Below are 20912 nucleotides of genomic sequence, written 5' to 3'. Positions count from 1 at the left end.
ATTGGACATTTGTAGTAATTTCAAACATGTAAACCTGTATGACTCCCTTGGGTAGAGAAATATGTCTTTCTCAGTTGGCACAGCAAACAATTTATATACATAATGCTCTGCTCTGTTTAGAAGTGTTTGATAATGCATTAATGTATGGTGAAAACCTTTTTTTTGGTCCATTTTCAAGAAGGCAATCCAGTCTATGTGAATGGTCTCTAAAGAAAAGCTTATGCATGGGACTCACTAAGAAATGTAAACTGCAAAACAACACATAGATATGGAAAAAAAGAGAATGTTGTGTTTATTCTATGGGGTAAATAAACAAAGGGGACAAAATAGGGAGAAAAGTTGATTCAACAGTAACTTTACACTGGAGCAAATGCCCATTGAAAAACACTATACCACATACTGAAATCTGACTATGGAATGTTTAGGATAAGATCCATCATTTCAGGGCTTAGGAGCTAATTAATAATCAAACCAAAACACATACTAACAGAAATATTTTATGGCATATAAGCCTGAAGTTGCCATATTCCTTTTATCGCTAACATCTGAACATGCACTGAAAACAAGACCAGTCTATCTTCATCCCTGCAGCCAACTGTTGCTGGAAAAAAATTGTGCATGTTATGTTATGTTTCTCTGTAAGATTTATAAGATTATTTATTTCTTTCTCATTTATCTAGAGAAGGGAAATCCACCAGCATGTGAAAGTGATCCTGACCTTGAAAATGTCATGCAGGCATAAACCTCTTTTCATCCAACACATAATTCTATTTAGTAAAGGACCAAGGAACGTATACAATGTTATATTATTGTATTAGTATTTTTAAACCCAGTTAGTTCATAACAAATTCTGATCTAAACTTAATTCCAGCTTATAAATAAAATTAACACTAGCAGATATAATTAGCATAAATCGACTTACCAATGCTATCCAGAAATTAGAACTGGGGAGGTTAATAGTAAAATGTGTCAATGTGAACCATGGGCCACTTCAACATTCATCTGGTAAAGCCAATTAGGCCCTGTCCTAGGGAAATTATATATATATATATATATATATATATATATATATATATATATATATATATTCTTTGGTTGAAAAATCATATTGCAATGAAAGATATATTATAACATAAAGCAGTTTGCATTTGCTTCCTTGATTTATTTTAGAAGGAAACATTTTGTCAAACAAGGTAGACTTCCAAGTTCTTTTTGTTATGACCCAACTGTATGATTTACTTGTAGCTGCACAAACTTAAACTTTTGTTTCTCATAAAGTAAAATACAGACTTACTGTACCAATTGAGTAGAAAACAATGGGAGTTCTGGAGCTGTAAGGGCACAGAGATGTACAGCTGTAAAAGACAGCATAGGTCATTGTTTTGACTGCTTGCTCTCAGTGTGTTAGAAGTACATTGTTATCATGTTTTAAGTTATTGAAGCACACCAAAATCATTCTAAAACACTTTTTAGTGTATTACACTAAAATATTTTGCCTTTTAGGAATAGTATAGGTTAGAGATGACGGTTGTATTAAACAAGCTGGTTAATAAAAATGAAAATTAGATGTTACAGTGTGAACTGAAGGGCATACAACACTTGTATTTGCTTTTAATTAAACAGGACACTTATGAAGGAATTGGATAACCCTGATTTTTCAGAACCTCAGCTTTCTTTTGACAAGCTATGTACAAATGTTTTTCAATGTGTTTCAGGTATAAAGGTTGAATTGCAACAAGACACAAAGACTACTATACCTGTACCCAAAAGTTACACCTCTCTCCCCTTTCCAAACTGCATCTACTACTGTCTCTATGGAATTTGGTGGCCTTTGGAGAAATTACCCCTGTTCCAATGACATCAGTTTAACACATAAACATTGTAAGATAAAAATGGCCATTAAGACATTTTGCGTAGGTGGCCAGAGAAGTCATCTGAAGCAGAATAGATGACAAAAATTTGCATGGTAAAATAATTAAAGTTCTTACATGATTCCTTGTCATCATACCCAAAACTACCCCAAAGCTATCCTATTATCCTGTCTCTATTATATACTTTTTTCTCTTCCATGACTATTTTTTTTCTTCTTTGAAATCTTTTTATAAATGATGGTTTAACCATAGCCACATGTCAGTGTTAAAGTACCACTGTCTCCTAAAGAGTGGATCTGTCAATTTATGTTCTTATATGGGTACATCTGTTTCCTTTGATACATTAAGTCCCATGCTGGACTATAAAAAAACTGATCCTTACTCAAGCAATACAGGCCAATAAACCGGTATTGTGTGAAGATATCATAAAAACAGATTATTATTTACTAAGAAAAGTATTCCTGTCTGTGAGATTTACTTTGTTTGACCTGGTAATTATTGTAATCAAGAAGAAAATTTCTAAATTTTAAGTTTTCACTAAAAAATACAGAGAAGCATTCTTCTAATAGTGAAGCTTGTTCTGGTGACAACTGTCTAAAAGAGGATGATGAGCAAGAAATCATATCAGAACTTTAATTTTTTTTTATCCCACAAATTTCTGTGTCAGATGACTATTCTGGCCGCCCATGTAAAAGGTCCTGCTGGCCCTTTTTTATGCTATATGTTTATATCTTAAATTGATGTCATAACAACAGAAGTAATTTATACAGAAGCCCCCAAGTTCCATACTGACAGTAGGAGATGCAGTTTGAAAGAGGGGTAGTACATTTATTGGGTGTAGCCCTTTTGTTTCATTGCAAATCAACCTTCACATTGGAAACACTTTGAAAAAAATGTATGTAGATAGTCAAATCAATGTTCAGAGTTTCTGAGTAATTAGGATTATCCTGGCCCTTTGTACACTTTTCATAATATATATATATAAAAAAAAGATTTGGCTCTATACATATATTATTGTTTTCTTTAAACTTGTAAATGTTGCATTTACTCATGTATGTGCTCATGTGTAAATATGTGTATGTGTAAAGGTGCGTACACACTTCCAATTTTTATCGTTCCAATCGAACGACGAACGATCGATTGGGCAAAAAATCGTTCGTAAAAAAGTAACCAACGACGCCGACGAACGAGGAAAGTCGCTGGAAACGAACGACCGGACCGACGGATCGGATTGGACGACGATCGTTGAACATCGTTCGTGTGTACGGTCGTTCGTTGATCGTCCATGGTCAGAGCATGCGTGATGAACGAACGTCCGTTCACTTTCCTGTCGTGCACATAGTTCCTCTATCGCTCAAACGATCGTATCTATTGTGTGTACAATATCTACGAAGGATCGTGTCGTTAACTCTATGTGCAGAATCGTTGCTATACGATCGTTCGTATATATCGTGCATGAACGTTCGTCGTTCGTTTTCCAACGATAATAATTGGAAGTGTGTACGTAGCTTTAAACTATGAATTCATGCTCTGGATAACAAAAGTCAATAAATGGTTTATTTATATGATTATGACTCTTCTTGTGGAAGAAAAAAAGCAATTAGTACAGACAAAAGGGTGAATCGTCATTTTAGACTAGCTTGTAATTATTTAATAGAAAAATAAAAACCAAGTTGTGTTTCCATAGTTAGGATGAGTGAGTATTGCACAGAAAAATAGGAAGCTGATCAGTGACTCAAGACAGCTGTGTGCTACAGTGAGTATTGTGATCAGCTGCATCTTAAAAATAACTTTCTGAAACAAAAGGTTGTGAAGACAGAATATTGTACTGAAGTGAATTCACCATGCTGCCTGCAGACAGCTCAAGGCCACCCTACTTCCTGAAATAGCTCCTCACTCTCACTCTGCCTATTGTCCTGGCCCCCTGGAATGCACACAAGTGGATCCTAAATGTAGCTCTCATAGAGGGCAGAGGGGTCAAGGAGTACAGAGAGGGGGGCGAGGGTGTGAAATTTTAAGTGGTACCAGTCACTCCATACATGGAAAACATGCTTTTTCTGTGCCACTGTCATCTCAGCAAAATCTGCTCCATGTCATTGAAGGGTTGTGTTACACAGACGCACAAACTTACGTACACACCCCCACCCAAAACTGCAGAGACAATGGCTTGTAGGTGAATGGGACAGGATAATAGATTTGGAAAAGGAGGGGGGATGTTGCCCACAATAGAATTAGATGACATGTTCCTAATAAGGTAGAGAGTTGGGGGATATAAGAGAACAAAAGCCACACTTGTGCTATTGTCACCAAGGAAGAGTGAGCAGCCTGGTCTGGGGTAAGTTTGCTGGGCATAGCCATTACATGTATACGGACACAGCAGGTAGCCTATTCAAGTAGCAGACATCATGCACCTTTGCAATTTTGCTCACAATGCTTAATTCATATACTTAATTATTTCTTGAAAGCTGCAAGTGCTGTGCTTTGCATTACCTGCAAAGTGCACCTGAGGAAGCATTTTATCAGAATAGAGTTAGCGAGAATCCCAAACACCCAAAATACATAATTAAAGTGATGAGCAGGATATTAAGGTCAGAGAGATCTTCTATAACCATTATCACAGGATAATAATGACACACACTTCTTGGTGCCAAATAATTGCAGTGCCTTTAGTCTTAAGTTATATCCCTGTTACATGGCAATGACTCAAAATAACTGCAATACACTACAGTCATTATTATTATTCACCAGATGTTCTATGGGGACACAAGTCATGGCATTCATGCTTAACTGAACAATGCACCCATGCTGACTTTTACCAAATATTTTAACAATGATAACAGTAATTAAGACATTATAGAGAAATATACACAAATTCTGTACATATCAAAAGTTCAGTGCACTTAGTTTGCCTTCAATTTCCACTCTGTAATCACTTCAAACAGGTTTGTTTTATACATAATAAGTTATACCAATACACATGTATAGCTGTTTCATGCTAAAGTGCACAATATGCATCTTAGCTGAACTTCTTAAAAGCTACTCTTGCATTGTGTATTTTAAAGATATTATTTATTAGAAAAAGAAATAAGCTAATTTGATACAGTGGAACAGTGAGATTCAAATACAATTTACAAGCACAGCTATACTACCCCTTTTATTTGTTAGTATAAACCAACTCTTCTTCAGGTATTATGCGGAATTTTAATGCCAGGATCAAAGATTCAATGTAGTTGCCTCTAAACACGGTTTTGGTAAATAATATCAATTGTTTGTGTTATATACATTCTCGTTCTCTGTACTTAACACAACACTGATTATAACCCTTGTTATTTCTATTTTATATACACTTTATATTATTTACAAACATTAGAAAAGGTAAAAACTTAAGTCTGCTTTCTTTTTGGTGCATTGTTACTAAGTCTGCTTAATATACATACATGACATGTAAAATATACCTTAATATCAATTATTTTCAAACTGCGCCATGCTTTCTAGAACAAGATGTTCTTGAGGGTATTAGTACACGTGTAAATCTTTGTTTACCACAATAGCAATGCACTGGAAAGTCATCATAATTATTTTTTAGAACTAGCTAAAACAAATATCATATAAAATGCTTATTCATCACCATAAGTTGCATTTCCATATTGAAATATGGAAAAAGGAACATATATTGTAGCAGATACTCTTTATAAAAACGATATGTAAAATGATTACTCATTTCTCATACATTTTTACATATTTTTATTAAATAAGCATATGCTTGATCCTAAGCCTTATTATGCCATAACAGTTTTTGACAATCCACTCTGCCCCTTTCTATATATACAAAAGTATTTCTAAAAACATATTTTCTGTTGATATAGGAAAGATTTACTATGAGGTGTTAAAGTTACATGAGTGTTTGAATATTTTTAAACATACTTTTATGTGGTCTTCACATAGTTTCAATGTGATAACTGTTAGAAGTACTGCCCATGCCACTATGTTTCATTTCATCTCCAACACCTCAATTATCTGTCCTCCACTTACTTCATATCTTCCCTGTTCTATAAATAATTCTGTACCCTCTTTCTGTATCTCTATGCTTTTATCACTTGGCTCCTCTTTTTATCTCATGTTCCTCTAAAATGTTTTGTATAAGCTATTATTCACAAGACTGCCTCTGCAGTAGACACTTCCAGGAACTTCCTGAGTACTTATCATATACTTTCTCGTGCCAATATGTAATTGAGCTTTTTTCTTTTCATACAGAACAAATCCTCTCCTTGCTTCTTGTGTTAAGAACTAGGTAAGAAAAATTGTAACCATGACTTGCGCCATTTACTGTGGTGTTCTATATGGTTTAAAACCAACACACAGCTTTGGTAACATGACAAGCAATAGTAATACTAATTAAAATATTAATAATACAGTAATATCACTAGAGTAATGAAATCACTATAAATGTATATGCATGTGCATATATAGCAAGCATACTATTGCAGATTTACACATAGTGATTTTCACTTGGAGATGATACATGTCCTTCAGCAAACCTGGAATGGATTTCTTCAAAATCATTTGCTATTTGCAAGCAACCTTTTTGAATCCTGGACCAGATCCATTCCAGGTTTGCTGGATCACTCAGCTTCACTGATTAAAGTGTATCCTCCCCAGCCTTGAAAAGCTTTATAAAATCAGGCCGATTGTCTTTAACCACACCATAGGGTATAACTGCTTATTCTTTATGTGCAATAGGACCCATACCGCCATTGTACCCAAGAAAACATTTCTTCAAATTTACTTACCAGTAACTGAAGACCTTAATAGAACACCTGGAGATTTTACTTTAAAAGTGATTTATATTGAAATTTTGCAGAGGGTCGTGTGATATGGAAAATTCTAACATTACACATGACATATTCCCAATTATGCTTTTTTTGCAGACTTCAAAATGGGTGACGCACTAATGGCCGACTTTGGGGCGGCTGCTCCATTCCTTCGAAAGTCTGACAAGGAGCGACTAGAAGCCCAGACTCGCCTTTTTGACATCAAGACAGAATGTTTTGTGCCAGAACCCCAAGAGGAATTTGTGAAAGCCAAGATCATAAGCCGTGAAGGTGGCAAAGTGACAGCTGAAACTCTTTCTGGCAAGGTGTGTAATAAACCCCAATGTTCTTATGATTCTTTGTATCTGTATTATTTCTTTGCATCAGAAATGTTGGATCAATAATTCTTTATATTTTATGGTTCTGTCTAGACTGTCACTGTGAAGGAAGGTGACGTCCACCAGCAAAATCCACCCAAGTTCGATAAAATTGAAGATATGGCCATGTTGACCTTCCTGCATGAACCAGCTGTGCTGTACAACCTCAAAGAGCGTTATGCAGCCTGGATGATCTATGTAAGAGATTGGAGTCTTCTAATTATTATAGGTTTTCTAACATATCTATTCAGAATATTAGTGTGTTTCAGTTTATAATCTATTTCACATCAATTCAGCTGTACAATATTTAAATTTTATTTCTTGTTTTACTAGACATACTCAGGACTGTTCTGTGTGACAGTGAACCCCTACAAGTGGCTCCCTGTGTATAATGCAGAGGTTGTGTCTGCTTACCGTGGAAAGAAAAGAAGTGAAGCTCCACCTCACATCTTCTCCATCTCTGACAACGCCTATCAGTACATGTTGACAGGTTAGAAACCTTGCCTAATGCCAATAAATATGGAATGCCAGACTAATGGCTATACACCCTTAGCTTGTTAATTAAATGTGATAGCCTAAAGTCATGTCCTAGGTCAGGGGTGTCAAACCCAAATACACAGAGGGCCAAAATTAAAAAACGGGACAACCTTGAAATTTATTAAAAAAATTGAGGAAAGTTTTCCTTCTCATTAGATATAAACTCTTTTCATATGGAAACAAAGAGCTTTTGCTTCACATTCAATCTGGAACAAGCCTATAATAGAGAAAGGGGCATAAACATTTTTTTTTACATTTTATTTAGGAAAAAATCTTATGCCTCTTTCTCTACTTGTAGCCTTTTGAGTTAAATTTCAATGGTAACCCTTTTGCATAGGCCAACAATAATAATACCAATATTCTTCTATGAAAATCCAACCATTCAAGTCCATGCCTTAGAGTAGCAAGGAAAAGTACAGCTGAGGGGGAGTGCTGGAAATGCCAGACCCAGCCAATGCAGAGCTAAATCTTATGAGTGGCCCGCCGCTGAAACTCCCTCTTCATTGAAATAGCACCGCTACAAAAATTCCCGGCATTATTTGCGTCTATAAAACAGTGCTATGCGGGACCACGCATAGGTAGAGTGTCTGCTGGTCTATTGGCGCGAGTGATGCCAGGAATTGTAGTAGCGGCGCTATTTCAATGCAGCGGTGGTCCAGCTGCAGTTCATATGTAGTATTCCTTTGGGGGCCAAAAAAAAGGATGTTGGGGATCAGATAATGACACCCCTCCTAGGTAGTCATATACTGTAGGTGTGTTCTTTCTAAATATTTGTGTGTTCTTTTTTCTAGATCGTGAGAATCAGTCCATCCTGATCACGTAAGTTTGAATTTTCCTGGATCCCTAACTCTTAGGGACATTGTCATTTTCCAAAAATGTTAATGCTGCCTTTGTGTTTTTCCACTTAGTGGAGAATCTGGTGCCGGAAAGACTGTGAACACCAAGCGTGTCATCCAGTACTTTGCTAGCATTGCAGCTATCGGAGGAAAAAAGGATTCATCCAAGGTAATGGGTAATATAAGGGAAAAAAGGAGATTATTGTAATGAAAATCTAACAATAAAAAAGGTAGACTGGGAGATTATATAGATGATGTAAGCAAACAGAGTAGAAACACCAAAAATGCAAGTTGCTAATTGAACATAAATTATTAAATGAATAACATACACACAAGAAGTAAATTATGGGGCAATAAAGTATTCAAGCACAATAAAATATCTAATAAAAGACATGACAATATTTTTTTCAGGGAACTCTGGAGGATCAAATCATTCAGGCTAACCCTGCATTGGAGGCTTTTGGAAATGCCAAAACAGTCCGTAATGACAACTCTTCACGATTTGTAAGTACAACTGCAAAATAGATATTATGTTCCTTTAGCTAATATTCTTTCATCCATTCCATCTACATCTCTATACATACCTTGCTTCACTTATATTCTGCTTTGGTATCTTAGAGTTGCTATGTTCCTTTCATGTTTCTTTCAATTGAGCAGTGGATTCTCATTCTACCCTGATCTCTATTTCTCTGTCTTCTTCTTTCCCATCTTTCACATTGCTCAGGGTAAATTCATCCGAATCCACTTGGGTGCCTCCGGCAAGCTGGCTTCTGCTGACATTGAAACCTGTGAGTTCCTTTCCCTTCTGTCCCTTCATACCACTATTTCACTATCCAAAAGGTCTATTTTAAAAATGTAGATGTCTTATATGCTATGTGGCATATACCAGTTTTATTTATACCCTACTTTTGCTATATATTTTAATTTATATCTTATACTTTATTACGTTATAATTCTAAATTTTAGCAGCATGTAATTAACTAATGTAACTTTGTCTGTCTAGATCTTCTGGAGAAATCTCGTGTCATCTTCCAGCTGAAATCAGAAAGAAATTATCATATCTTCTACCAGATTTTGTCCATGAAGAAGCCAGAGCTTCTTGGTGTGTTCTAGATGTCAAGCACCTTTGTTCATATGGCCTAGTAAAACATATAGTATAACATATCTAATACTTGTCATATTTCTTGGTGAAATATTTTTTATTAACTTCTATTTTGTCATTAATGGCAGACATGCTTCTGGTCACCAACAACCCATATGACTATTCATACATCTCCCAAGGAGAAGTCACTGTCGCCTCCATAGATGATGCTGATGAACTCATGGCAACCGATGTAAGGATATAGTAACTGAATTCAAATAAATCTAGATGAACAGATACACATATTCAGTAGAAGTAGAATTAATTCCTGGTAAGGAGACATTTGGTTTGAGAATTTGAAATACAGCATTATTTGCTAATTAGTGCTTAAATGCTTCACACAAACCAACAAGTCATCAATGTGAGCGTAGTTTTAGGAGCGGGAGGCACAGGATAAAAGACAAACATGACCTGAACAGATTGCTGTTCCTGGTTTTGTACTGTAAACTCAGTTTGAGACAGAAGGTTGACCAAGCTGTATTACTGAATTGAGATATAGAAAAGTAACGTACCTATAACTTGAAAGAGTAACTGAAAAGATTTACAAACCATTTTGGTAAATTATATGAGTTTCCATAAAAAAAATTTATTTCAGTTATGTTTTCATCTTAACAGAGGTAGAAGGACAGAAGTACAGTAATTTTGTTCTGTAGAATATTGTTCTAACCTACTCATTGATAAAAGTAGAAAATGTTTGTGAAATCATTTATGGACTAAGAATTGTTAGGATTGTTCTTCAGACATGGTACTAGGCTGAGCCTAATAACCTCACACGGAAACACACAAAAAACACGAGTGATTTGAGCGCCAGTACAACACATGGGGAATAAGGCTCAGGCATTGTTCTGAGTATAATGCAGTGATGTAGATTAGACGTTATTTGTACATTTTTATTATATCTTTTTGTAAGGCTTGCAAAACCCTCCTATTTACCTCAATTACCAAGCTTAGTAAGACACAATACATTATGGTTAGCCTTTATTCTGACGGACATAAATTGTCTACACATAAATGTTCTTAGTATACTACTTATGTTGTCCCTCTTTCCCAGAATGCCTTTGATGTTCTGGGTTTCACTGCTGATGAAAAAGTTGGTGTTTACAAGCTGACTGGAGCCATTATGCATTCTGGAAACATGAAATTCAAGCAGAAGCAAAGGGAAGAACAAGCAGAGCCAGATGGCACTGAAGGTAAGACATGCAAATAAATTACATATATATAATTACTCCATCTTATAAATGCTTCACGTTAAATGCTGAGTTACTCCATGGACTGTGTTTATGTTGCAGAGGCTGACAAAGCTGCCTACCTAATGGGTCTAAACTCTGCTGACATCCTGAAAGGATTGTGTCATCCTAGAGTTAAAGTCGGGAATGAGTATGTCACCAAGGGACAAAATGTCCAGCAGGTGAAGATAACTTTTTCTTATCTCAGTAGTATTACTTTCTGTTACACTCCCAATATTTGTTACATATTGGATTTTCAATTAAATATTGATATCTTACTTTCAATGTACTCTTTCTTTTTCTGTTTTCCCAGTCATCTTAACATTAATATTCATTTTCTACATTATTTAGGTGTACTATTCTATCGGTGCTCTGGCCAAGTCAGTGTACGAGAAAATGTTCTTGTGGATGGTGGTTAGAATTAACAGTAGTTTGGAAACCAAACAGCCCAGACAATACTTCATTGGTGTGCTGGATATTGCAGGATTTGAGATCTTTGATGTAAGTATTACATAATAAAATGTGAAAAAAGATTAGTGACAATAGAAGCCTCTGTAAAACCACATAAAGGAAGGAATGGATAACAGCCAAGGCTATTTTTTCCCTAATTCTTTGTCAATTTATTTACACCTCCAGTTCAACAGCTTTGAGCAGCTTTGCATCAACTTCACTAATGAGAAGTTGCAGCAGTTCTTCAACCACCACATGTTCGTGTTGGAGCAAGAAGAATACAAGAAAGAAGGCATTGAATGGGAGTTCATTGACTTTGGCATGGATCTGCAAGCCTGTATTGATCTTATTGAAAAGGTAAGAGTGGCTTTTTTAAAGACAACCAGAACTACTTTATATGTATATATTTGTTTCTGATGTATATTTCTGTCTTTCTTTGACTATATTCCTATTAAGGTATGTTCAATTTTTCATTACAATATACTAAACTCTCTTTCTCTACAGCCTATGGGTATCATGTCCATCCTTGAAGAGGAGTGCATGTTTCCAAAGGCCTCTGATATAACATTTAAAGCCAAGCTATATGATAATCATCTGGGCAAATCCAACAACTTCCAGAAGCCACGTAATGTCAAGGGGAAACCAGAAGCACACTTTGCCCTGGTCCACTATGCTGGTACTGTAGACTATAATATCCTTGGTTGGCTGGAAAAGAACAAGGATCCCCTGAATGAGACTGTTGTCGGATTGTACCAGAAGTCATCACTTAAGCTCTTAGCACATTTGTTTGCCAACTATGCCGGTTCTGATGCAGGTAGGACCTGCTAAGAACATTGCAAATATTTAGACAGTTTGTTGGTTTTAGGTGTTCATTATCTCTGCTTTTTATTTCACATTATAGACAGTGGTGGAAAGGGTAAAGGAGCAAAGAAGAAGGGATCCTCTTTCCAGACAGTGTCTGCTCTTCAAAGGGTGAGAATTGGTTTAGATGTGATATTTTTCTTTGAAAATGCATAAAACTTTTCATTTTTGGTTTCTACTATTTGTTCTTGTTTACATTGTCTACACAACCACAAGCTTCATCAGTGGGTTGAATTAGGACTGATTGTCTTTTAATTTCTACAAGTCACCCAAAATCTAAAGGCTTAAATCTTTTTGATGGATGTGGAATATACAAAAACGTTCTTGTTCGGCAAAATTTAAAAATGTATGCTACTATAGTAGAAAGTTTGGAAATAAATTCCTATTGCAGTAAATGTAGGTACATTACCCTTTCTTGACATATTTGTTCTGCTTCAACAGGAAAATCTAAATAAGCTCATGACCAACTTGAAGACAACTCATCCTCACTTTGTGCGTTGTATCATTCCTAATGAAAGGAAAGCTCCAGGTAATAACCAGTCATGGGATCAGTATGAGATTATTTCTTTTTGTGTTTCTTTGGTTGAAATGGTTTTTTGTTTTAAATTTCCTAAGTATTCAGTTCTTCTACAGTAATTAATGTCACTAATGTTAATATTGAGTCTATTTACATGCTAAATGTGTATCTGTATTTTGCAGGAGAGATGGACAATCCTTTAGTAATGCACCAGCTCCGTTGTAACGGTGTGCTGGAAGGTATTAGAATCTGCAGAAAAGGATTCCCCAATCGTATCTTGTATGGTGATTTCAGACAGCGGTATGTGTGCTCCTTTCAATTGTATTGCCGTATGTATAAAGTGTAATTGAACATCAATTAAAGAATTGTTGTGTTCAACAGCTACCGCATCCTGAATCCTTCAGCCATACCTGAAGGACAATTCATAGACAGCAGAAAAGGTGCTGAAAAGCTTCTAGGATCACTGGAGATTGATCACACCCAGTACAAATTTGGACATACAAAGGTAAACATTGATTCCTTTTTTTCTAACATTTGTACCCTCAATCGCATACAAATTTACCAACATCCTACATTTTTACAAAGGTGTTCTTTAAAGCTGGTCTCTTGGGTCTTCTGGAAGAAATGAGGGATGAACGACTCTCTAGGATCATTACCCGAATCCAAGCACAGTCTCGAGGGTTGTTGATGAGAAGAGAATTTAAGAAGATTGTAGAACGCAGGTGAGTTTATGTAAACTTAAAATTCAATTACAGGCACAATTAGCTTAGAACAGGATAAAATTTTAATATCAATGACAATATTTATTAAGGCAGAACAAATGAAATAATTATGGTCAAGAATCACTTTTACCCATTACAACTTCTTTTTTAGAAACTTGTATTCAGTATCAATTGTTTAATAGGTAAGATAGAACTTTCACCTGAGTTAATAAATAGTCAAATTAATCTGTATCCATTGAAATCTGATAACTGTAACACTCAAAATCGCCGGGGGGGGGGGAAATTCCCTTGCTTTTACTAAAGCTTCTTCTTGTCTAGAGTTTGACATTATATGGCACATTTTGCTACATAAACAAATGTTCTTTTTTTCCCCTCATTCTTTATACAATGTATCATTTCAGAGATGCTCTTCTGGTAATTCAGTGGAACATTCGAGCTTTTATGGGAGTCAAGAACTGGCCATGGATGAAGCTTTACTTCAAGATCAAGCCACTGCTTAAGAGTGCAGAAACAGAGAAGGAGATGGCAAACATGAAGGAAGAATTCCAAAGGTTAAAGGAAGCCCTGGAAAAGTCTGATGCCAGACGCAAAGAGCTTGAAGAGAAGATGGTCTCCTTGTTACAAGAGAAGAACGATCTGCAACTACAAGTCCAATCTGTAAGTCTACTTTAACATGTATACATATGTCTAGAAATAAACCTAAAAAATATATACAATGAGATTATCTCACTGATTCAGGTTTCAGACTTCTTATAGAGAATTGAGATGACCATACAAAACATCCTAAATTTATCTTGAATAAAGACAAGTGTAGATGACCATCAAGCAAAAAGGGCCAATGTTTTGTCATTGTCATAACATCTATTCCTAAGTTACATTAGTAGCTTTGACTTGCAGTAAATGCAGGGGTGACTGATGCAATAATCATGTCATTTACCAAGGTATATATTTTGAAAAAGGTCCTAAATAGAACAAACATTTTCATACAGGTTTACCTATGATAAGTTGCTTAAATGTTTACTTCATAATGAAATATTTCTATAAAATTGGTGTTTTATTAGGAACAAGACAATTTAAATGATGCTGAGGAAAGATGTGAACAGCTCATTAAAAACAAAATCCAACTGGAAGCCAAGCTGAAGGAGCAGACAGAACGTTTGGAAGATGAGGAGGAGATGAATGCAGAGCTAACAGCTAAAAAGAGAAAACTGGAGGATGAATGTTCTGAGCTCAAGAAGGATATTGATGATCTGGAGCTGACATTAGCCAAAGTGGAAAAGGAGAAGCATGCCACGGAGAACAAGGTAATACATTTCACTTCTGGATACCTATGCAAGTCTTTTACCGTTCTCGGTTTCTTTTCTTTGTCAGCTCATCTTCTTTTTTGCAGGTTAAAAATCTTACTGAAGAGATGGCTGGCTTGGATGAAATCATTGCCAAACTTACCAAAGAGAAAAAGGCCCTCCAAGAGGCTCATCAGCAAACACTAGATGACCTTCAGGCTGAAGAAGACAAAGTCAACGTGCTGACAAAGTCAAAAGCTAAGCTTGAACAGCAAGTTGATGATGTAAGTGACAATTGTGCTCTTCATGTCTCAGTCATTTATATTACCTATCTGGTTTTACATAAGATCCATTGTGACACCTCTTTATCCCCAATAGCTGGAGGGATCATTGGAGCAAGAGAAAAAAATAAGAATGGACTTGGAACGAGCCAAACGAAAATTGGAGGGTGATCTGAAACTGACCCAAGAGAATGTAATGGATCTTGAAAATGACAAGCAACAGTTGGATGAGAAGTTGAAGAAGTATGTCATCTCGACTAATTTTTTAAACAATATGGTGTATGGTGGCAGGCCTCAGCAATGTTAATATAACATATAATATTCCTTTAACAGGAAGGAATTTGAGATTGGCCAGCTAAATAGCAAAATAGAAGATGAACAACTTTTGGGCGTGCAATATCAGAAGAAACTCAAGGAGCACCAGGTACATGCAAATATGCTTTTAAATCTATTATATTAGCCATCAGAATAATTTACCTAATTTACCAAATTATCTACATAACAAATAAATGGCTTTTTTCCTAGGCTCGTATAGAAGAGTTGGAGGAGGAATTGGAAGCAGAGCGAACTGCAAGAGCCAAAGTAGAAAAACTTCGTTCTGACCTATCAAGAGAGCTGGAGGAGATCAGTGAGCGTTTAGAAGAAGCTGGAGGGGCTACTTCAGTGCAAATGGAGCTCAACAAGAAGAGGGAGGCTGAGTTCCTTAAACTTAGGAGGGATCTCGAAGAGTCCACTCTGCAATCAGAGGCCACTGCTGCTGCACTACGGAAGAAACATGCTGATTCTGTGGCAGAGCTCAGTGAGCAGATAGACAACCTACAGAGAGTCAAGCAGAAACTGGAAAAGGAGAAGAGTGAACTTAAACTGGAACTGGATGATGTAGGATCTAACATGGAGCAGGTGGTAAAAGCTAAGGTGAGGGAACTAGTGTATTATCTTGCATTTCTTCTAAACTTGCCCTATACTTCTTAATTTTTTGTACTTTAGGTCTAAAATTTTGTACAAATTTAGGTCTTAAGCATTTTGTAAACTCTTTATAGTGCTGTACCCCCATATCATTTTAATTGGGCTGATTTTTGGAAATAACATACCTATTTGTCAGTGAAAATATTGCTTTCTATTCTTTTCAGTGCTTTAGGCTGGCACAGTTAAGTATCAAACACACTTCTTGCAAACCTGTCTCATACAATCTCATACAAAAGCACCGGATCTAATGTTCCACATTCTGTAGGTTCTGTGGCTTTATTCCATTACCTTCTATCCAAAACTCTTGTCTATCTGAAGTATCCTTGTTTTATGTTGCAACACCTTATATAAGGTATCCAGGTTCAATTCAAGTACATAGCTGTTGCCTTTGTCAGAGCTCCAGAGACTGCTAAAAAAAGCCAACTACAGCTCTCCAATTCTTGAGACCGGAAGCAGCCATATTTAAATGGCTCCAGGGGCGGAATTTAAACCCCAATTGGGACAAAAGGGTTTAGTAATTACACCTATTTACTGTTTAAACGGCAGCAGGTTTTTTGCCTCACACTGTATTCTCTTACATTTACATTATGGTTTCCAGGCCAATTTAGAGAAGATGTGCCGTACACTGGAGGACCAGATGAATGAACATCGGACTAAGTATGAAGAGGCTCAGAGAACACTTAATGAGTTAACTTCTAACAAAGCTAAACTGCAGACAGAAAGTGGGGAGTTGTCTCGCAGACTGGATGAGAAAGAAGCATTAGTGTCCCAGCTAACACGTGGAAAGCAGACCTACACTCAGCAACTGGAAGACCTTAAGAGGCAGTTGGAAGAGGAAAACAAGGTAATTCTCATTCTCATCATTACCAACTTTAAATAGGTAGCATTTATTATATCTGTTGAATAGTGTTCCACAAGTGTATAGAATATAGGTAATTCTATTTTGACTTAAAAAGGTGACATACAACCTATAAAAGATTTTACTTTGCATAACTTTTTGGTAAACTAAACAAGGACATCAAACATCAAGATCTACTGAAGTTCTGACCACAGATAAGTATCCCTTATTCAGAAGATAATAGGTACTTTATACTTGCTTCTGCTTATCTTAAACTTTTAAAGGTTTTGCAGTTTTTGAGGTAACTATATACAGTATTGGTTTCTTCTCCATTAGGCTAAAAATGCGCTAGCCCATGCCTTGCAGTCTGCCCGTCATGACTGTGACCTCTTACGAGAACAGTATGAGGAAGAACAGGAGGCCAAGGCAGAGCTTCAAAGAATTCTATCCAAAGCCAACTCAGAGGTGGCTCAATGGAGAACCAAGTATGAGACAGATGCTATCCAAAGGACTGAGGAACTGGAGGAGGCCAAGTGAGTAACAACATCCATGCAGTGCCATTCTATGTAATCAGTGTGGTGACTTTCTGTTTTTACTTACACAAATGTTTTATTTTTTCCTTTACTCCTTGCTTTGGCATTAAAAAATTACTTGTTATACTTGTCCATTTCCTGCTTAACCTGCTTTAATAATAAATTGCTCCTTTAACATCTGTCCAGGTATCCTAATCCATCCCAGTTTTAAAATTCCTTTAAACAGAGAAGCTTTTTGCTTGGATTATGTTTCAAACTGTTGTATAAGACGAGCATAAAGCTTGTTTGTTAAAAGGCTCTGCTTCAGCCTTTTCCATCCAGGTGGGTGAACGTGAAGGCAACTTTTGCATGAACATGTATGTGCATAGCCTCTAAAAGGGTACATTTTTTCTACATTATGATACATTGAGATGGTAGGTCTGTTCTTAAATTCTTAAAAACACAAAAGTAAATTGTAAATATTGTACTTTTTCTTTAGGAAAAAGTTGGCTCAAAGACTTCAAGAAGCTGAGGAGGCTGTAGAGGCTGTAAATGCCAAATGCTCATCTCTTGAGAAGACTAAACATCGTTTACAGAATGAAATTGAAGATCTGATGGTTGACTTAGAGAGGTCAAATGCCGCATGTGCAGCACTTGACAAGAAACAAAGGAATTTTGATAAGGTAATAAACATAAATGAAAGAGAACATTATAATTAAACAAATGTGTCATGAATAGGTTCTAAACTTCTTAAAATATTTAAGATCCTTGCTGAATGGAAGCAGAAATTTGAGGAGTCTCAGACAGAGCTAGAGGCATCACAGAAAGAAGCCCGAACTCTGAGCACTGAACTATTCAAGCTGAAGAATGCCTATGAAGAATCTCTGGAGCATCTTGAAACTTGCAAGAGAGAAAACAAAAATCTCCAGGGTGAGGAAATTAGATACACTAAAATAAAATGAAAAAGAATGAAATGTCTATAAGGAATTTTTTAATGGGCTGATATATTAATTTTAACCTATGAAAATAATTATTCCACAGAGGAAATCGCAGACCTCACAGAGCAGTTGGGAGAAGGTGGAAAAAATATTCATGAACTGGAAAAGGTTAGAAAACAGCTGGAACAGGAGAAGATGGAACTGCAGTCTGCACTTGAGGAAGCAGAGGTAACCCCAACATATATTATAATTTTTTTTTTCTTTTTTTAACTAACTTAGTAATTTAGTATACCTCATGTCAAATAGGTATGATACAAAGCTTAAAATAGCAAGAATCTAAAAGAATGCCAGTCCTTGAAGTTGTTTCAAATATTTAAATGTCTTCCTCTTCAGGCCTCACTGGAACATGAAGAGGGCAAGATACTGCGTGTTCAGCTGGAATTCAACCAAGTGAAGTCTGAGATTGAGCGTAAACTATCAGAAAAGGATGAAGAGATGGAACAGTTGAAGAGGAACCATCAACGTTTGGTGGATTCATTGCAGACTTCACTGGAGGCAGAGACCAGGAGCCGCAATGAGGCCCTCAGGATAAAAAAGAAGATGGAGGGTGATCTAAATGAAATGGAAATTCAGCTTAGCCAGGCCAACCGTGCAGCAGCTGAGGCCCACAAACACCTGAAGGTGGCACATGGCAGTCTTAAGGTATGCAGATAATAAATCTGTATGAATTTATAGACCCTCATAATACTTACATGTTTAGTGGTGATCATTCTTTTCAGCAATAACTATTTTTTGTTGTCACTTGCAGGACACCCAAATTCAACTGGATGACACACTAAGAGCTAATGACGATCTTAAAGAAAACATTGCAATTGTGGAGAGAAGAAACATGCTGCTCCAAGCTGAACTGGAGGAACTGAGGTCTCTGGTTGAGCAGACTGAGAGGGCAAGAAAGCTTGCAGAACAAGAACTGATAGAGACCAGTGAGAGAGTACAGCTCCTCCACTCACAGGTCAGAAAGGAACTAGATTTTTCACTACCATATTAGTATCAGTCACATATAATATCTCACAAAATTTTGTTATGTTTTTTTTTCTGAACAGAACACCAGTCTGATCAATCAGAAGAAGAAGATGGAATCTGACTTGTCTCAGCTGCAGACAGAAGTGGAAGAAGCAGTGCAGGAGTGTCGTAACGCAGAAGAAAAGGCCAAAAAAGCTATAACTGATGTATGTAAATATAACTGCAAAAAGAACTCCATTGTATCACATTATTTTATTCCTCATTGCTTTCCAATCTTCCTCTACTTAGGCTGCCATGATGGCAGAAGAACTGAAGAAAGAGCAGGACACAAGTGCCCACTTGGAGAGGATGAAGAAGAACATGGAGCAGACAATTAAAGATCTTCAGCAACGCCTGGATGAAGCTGAGCAGATTGCCATGAAAGGTGGTAAGAAGCAGTTGCAGAAGTTGGAGTCTCGAGTTCGGGAACTGGAAAATGAGCTGGAGTCTGAGCAGAAGCGCAATGCTGAGTCTGTCAAGGGCGTGAGGAAGTATGAAAGGAGAATTAAAGAGCTTACATACCAGGTATGACAGGTTAAAATTAAAGTATAGCTAAATGTATTTAATTAGTTTAGTATAAAGTTAATTAAAACCATGCAAGGTTTTTTATTGCTGTCCATATGTCTGCTAATATTGATTTTGAAGGTGAGAAAAAATCTAACATTGCAACATTCCAAATCCAACACTCAGAATTAGAAGAGAAATTTTCCACTTGGGGACATACAGTCCTGGTGATGTCCTGGTGAAGACAATCTAGGAAAAGTATTTCCTTACTTTGAAGAGATTTCCTTACTTTGAAGAGATTTCCTTACTTTTTGTTGTATAAACAGTAGGAAATAAAGGGAAATCTGGTAAACATGGGAAAGAGGACAAAATTAAAAAACAGGGGTTTTATCCATTCTCTATTCTGAACAAAATCAATATTTTGGATTTGGGTATACCTTAATGTAAAATATTAATTTAGTAATATCCTTTTAAAAATTTAAATAGTTTGCATTTGGAAAATATTTTGCATGGCAGTAATACTTACAATCACTCTTGATTTTTTACAGACAGAAGAGGACAAAAAGAATTTAGCTCGTCTTCAGGACCTGGTTGATAAGCTCCAGCTTAAAGTGAAGGCTTACAAGAGACAGGCTGAGGAAGCTGTAAGTGTACATAATATATATGCCGTCTTTCCTTCACTCATTTTGTTTTCCCCTGCTTTCCTAACGCTTCTCTCACAATTTATGTTTGCAGGAAGAACAAGCTAATACAAACCTGGCCAAGTTCCGTAAAGTACAGCATGAGCTGGATGAAGCCGAGGAAAGAGCAGACATTGCTGAATCCCAGGTCAACAAGCTGCGTGCCAAGACCAGAGATGTTGGAGGCAAGGTGAGTATAATATATATTTCTCCCTTATATTACTTTCCTATGGATCACTGTGTTGTTTTGATTTACTAATAGATGTATTCTATGTTACTATTTTTTGTTATCTCATTCTGTTTTTTTTATTTCAACAGCAAAAGCTCCATGATGAAGAATAGAAAGAATAATCTCCCTAAAGTTTTAAAGATCCTATTGAACCTGTACATACTATGTTAAAGAAACTAAAATAAAGATTGCTTGCATAATGCATCCAAAAATTGTGGTCTTTTTCCTATTATTTAAGTGACACAACTTGAGTGTCTATACATTACGTGT

The 20912-nt window shown here is 36.3% G+C and overlaps 1 protein-coding gene across 1 annotated transcript; it reads left to right on the top strand.

Moving 5' to 3' along the window:
* Nucleotides 1-4144: 4144 nt before the first annotated feature.
* LOC140333421 (myosin-6) lies at nucleotides 4145-20846 on the top strand. Its single transcript, XM_072415099.1, has 39 exons — nucleotides 4145-4206; nucleotides 6126-6162; nucleotides 6800-7008; nucleotides 7114-7257; nucleotides 7393-7549; nucleotides 8388-8415; nucleotides 8505-8601; nucleotides 8844-8936; nucleotides 9157-9220; nucleotides 9436-9534; nucleotides 9663-9766; nucleotides 10625-10763; nucleotides 10863-10981; nucleotides 11151-11300; nucleotides 11436-11606; nucleotides 11754-12063; nucleotides 12151-12221; nucleotides 12552-12639; nucleotides 12810-12927; nucleotides 13009-13132; nucleotides 13213-13349; nucleotides 13751-14006; nucleotides 14411-14653; nucleotides 14740-14916; nucleotides 15011-15156; nucleotides 15247-15337; nucleotides 15439-15828; nucleotides 16478-16723; nucleotides 17054-17250; nucleotides 17729-17912; nucleotides 17994-18159; nucleotides 18271-18395; nucleotides 18561-18869; nucleotides 18976-19179; nucleotides 19271-19396; nucleotides 19479-19754; nucleotides 20282-20377; nucleotides 20469-20603; nucleotides 20732-20846. The coding sequence occupies exons 3-39, from the start codon at nucleotides 6808-6810 to the stop codon at nucleotides 20753-20755; spliced, it is 5805 nt and encodes a 1934-aa protein (XP_072271200.1). The 5' UTR covers nucleotides 4145-4206; nucleotides 6126-6162; nucleotides 6800-6807; the 3' UTR covers nucleotides 20756-20846.
* Nucleotides 20847-20912: the final 66 nt, after the last annotated feature.

This window comes from Pyxicephalus adspersus, chromosome 6, assembly GCF_032062135.1.
Source record: "Pyxicephalus adspersus chromosome 6, UCB_Pads_2.0, whole genome shotgun sequence".
NCBI classification, from domain to species: domain Eukaryota; kingdom Metazoa; phylum Chordata; class Amphibia; order Anura; family Pyxicephalidae; genus Pyxicephalus; species Pyxicephalus adspersus.
This window is presented reverse-complemented; position numbering and strand designations above follow the sequence as displayed.

What these genes read in the sequence shown, in the direction of transcription:
- LOC140333421 (XM_072415099.1), top strand. Translation starts at nt 6,808, where the DNA reads ATGGGTGACGCACTAATGGCCGACTTTGGGGCGGCTGCTCCATTCCTT. An exon ending in AAGAAGATTGTAGAACGCAG is followed by an intron (nt 13,350 to 13,750) that starts GTGAGTTTATGT and finishes GTATCATTTCAG; the next exon opens with AGATGCTCTTCTGGTAATTC. An exon ending in TACAGCTCCTCCACTCACAG is followed by an intron (nt 19,180 to 19,270) that starts GTCAGAAAGGAA and finishes TTTTCTGAACAG; the next exon opens with AACACCAGTCTGATCAATCA.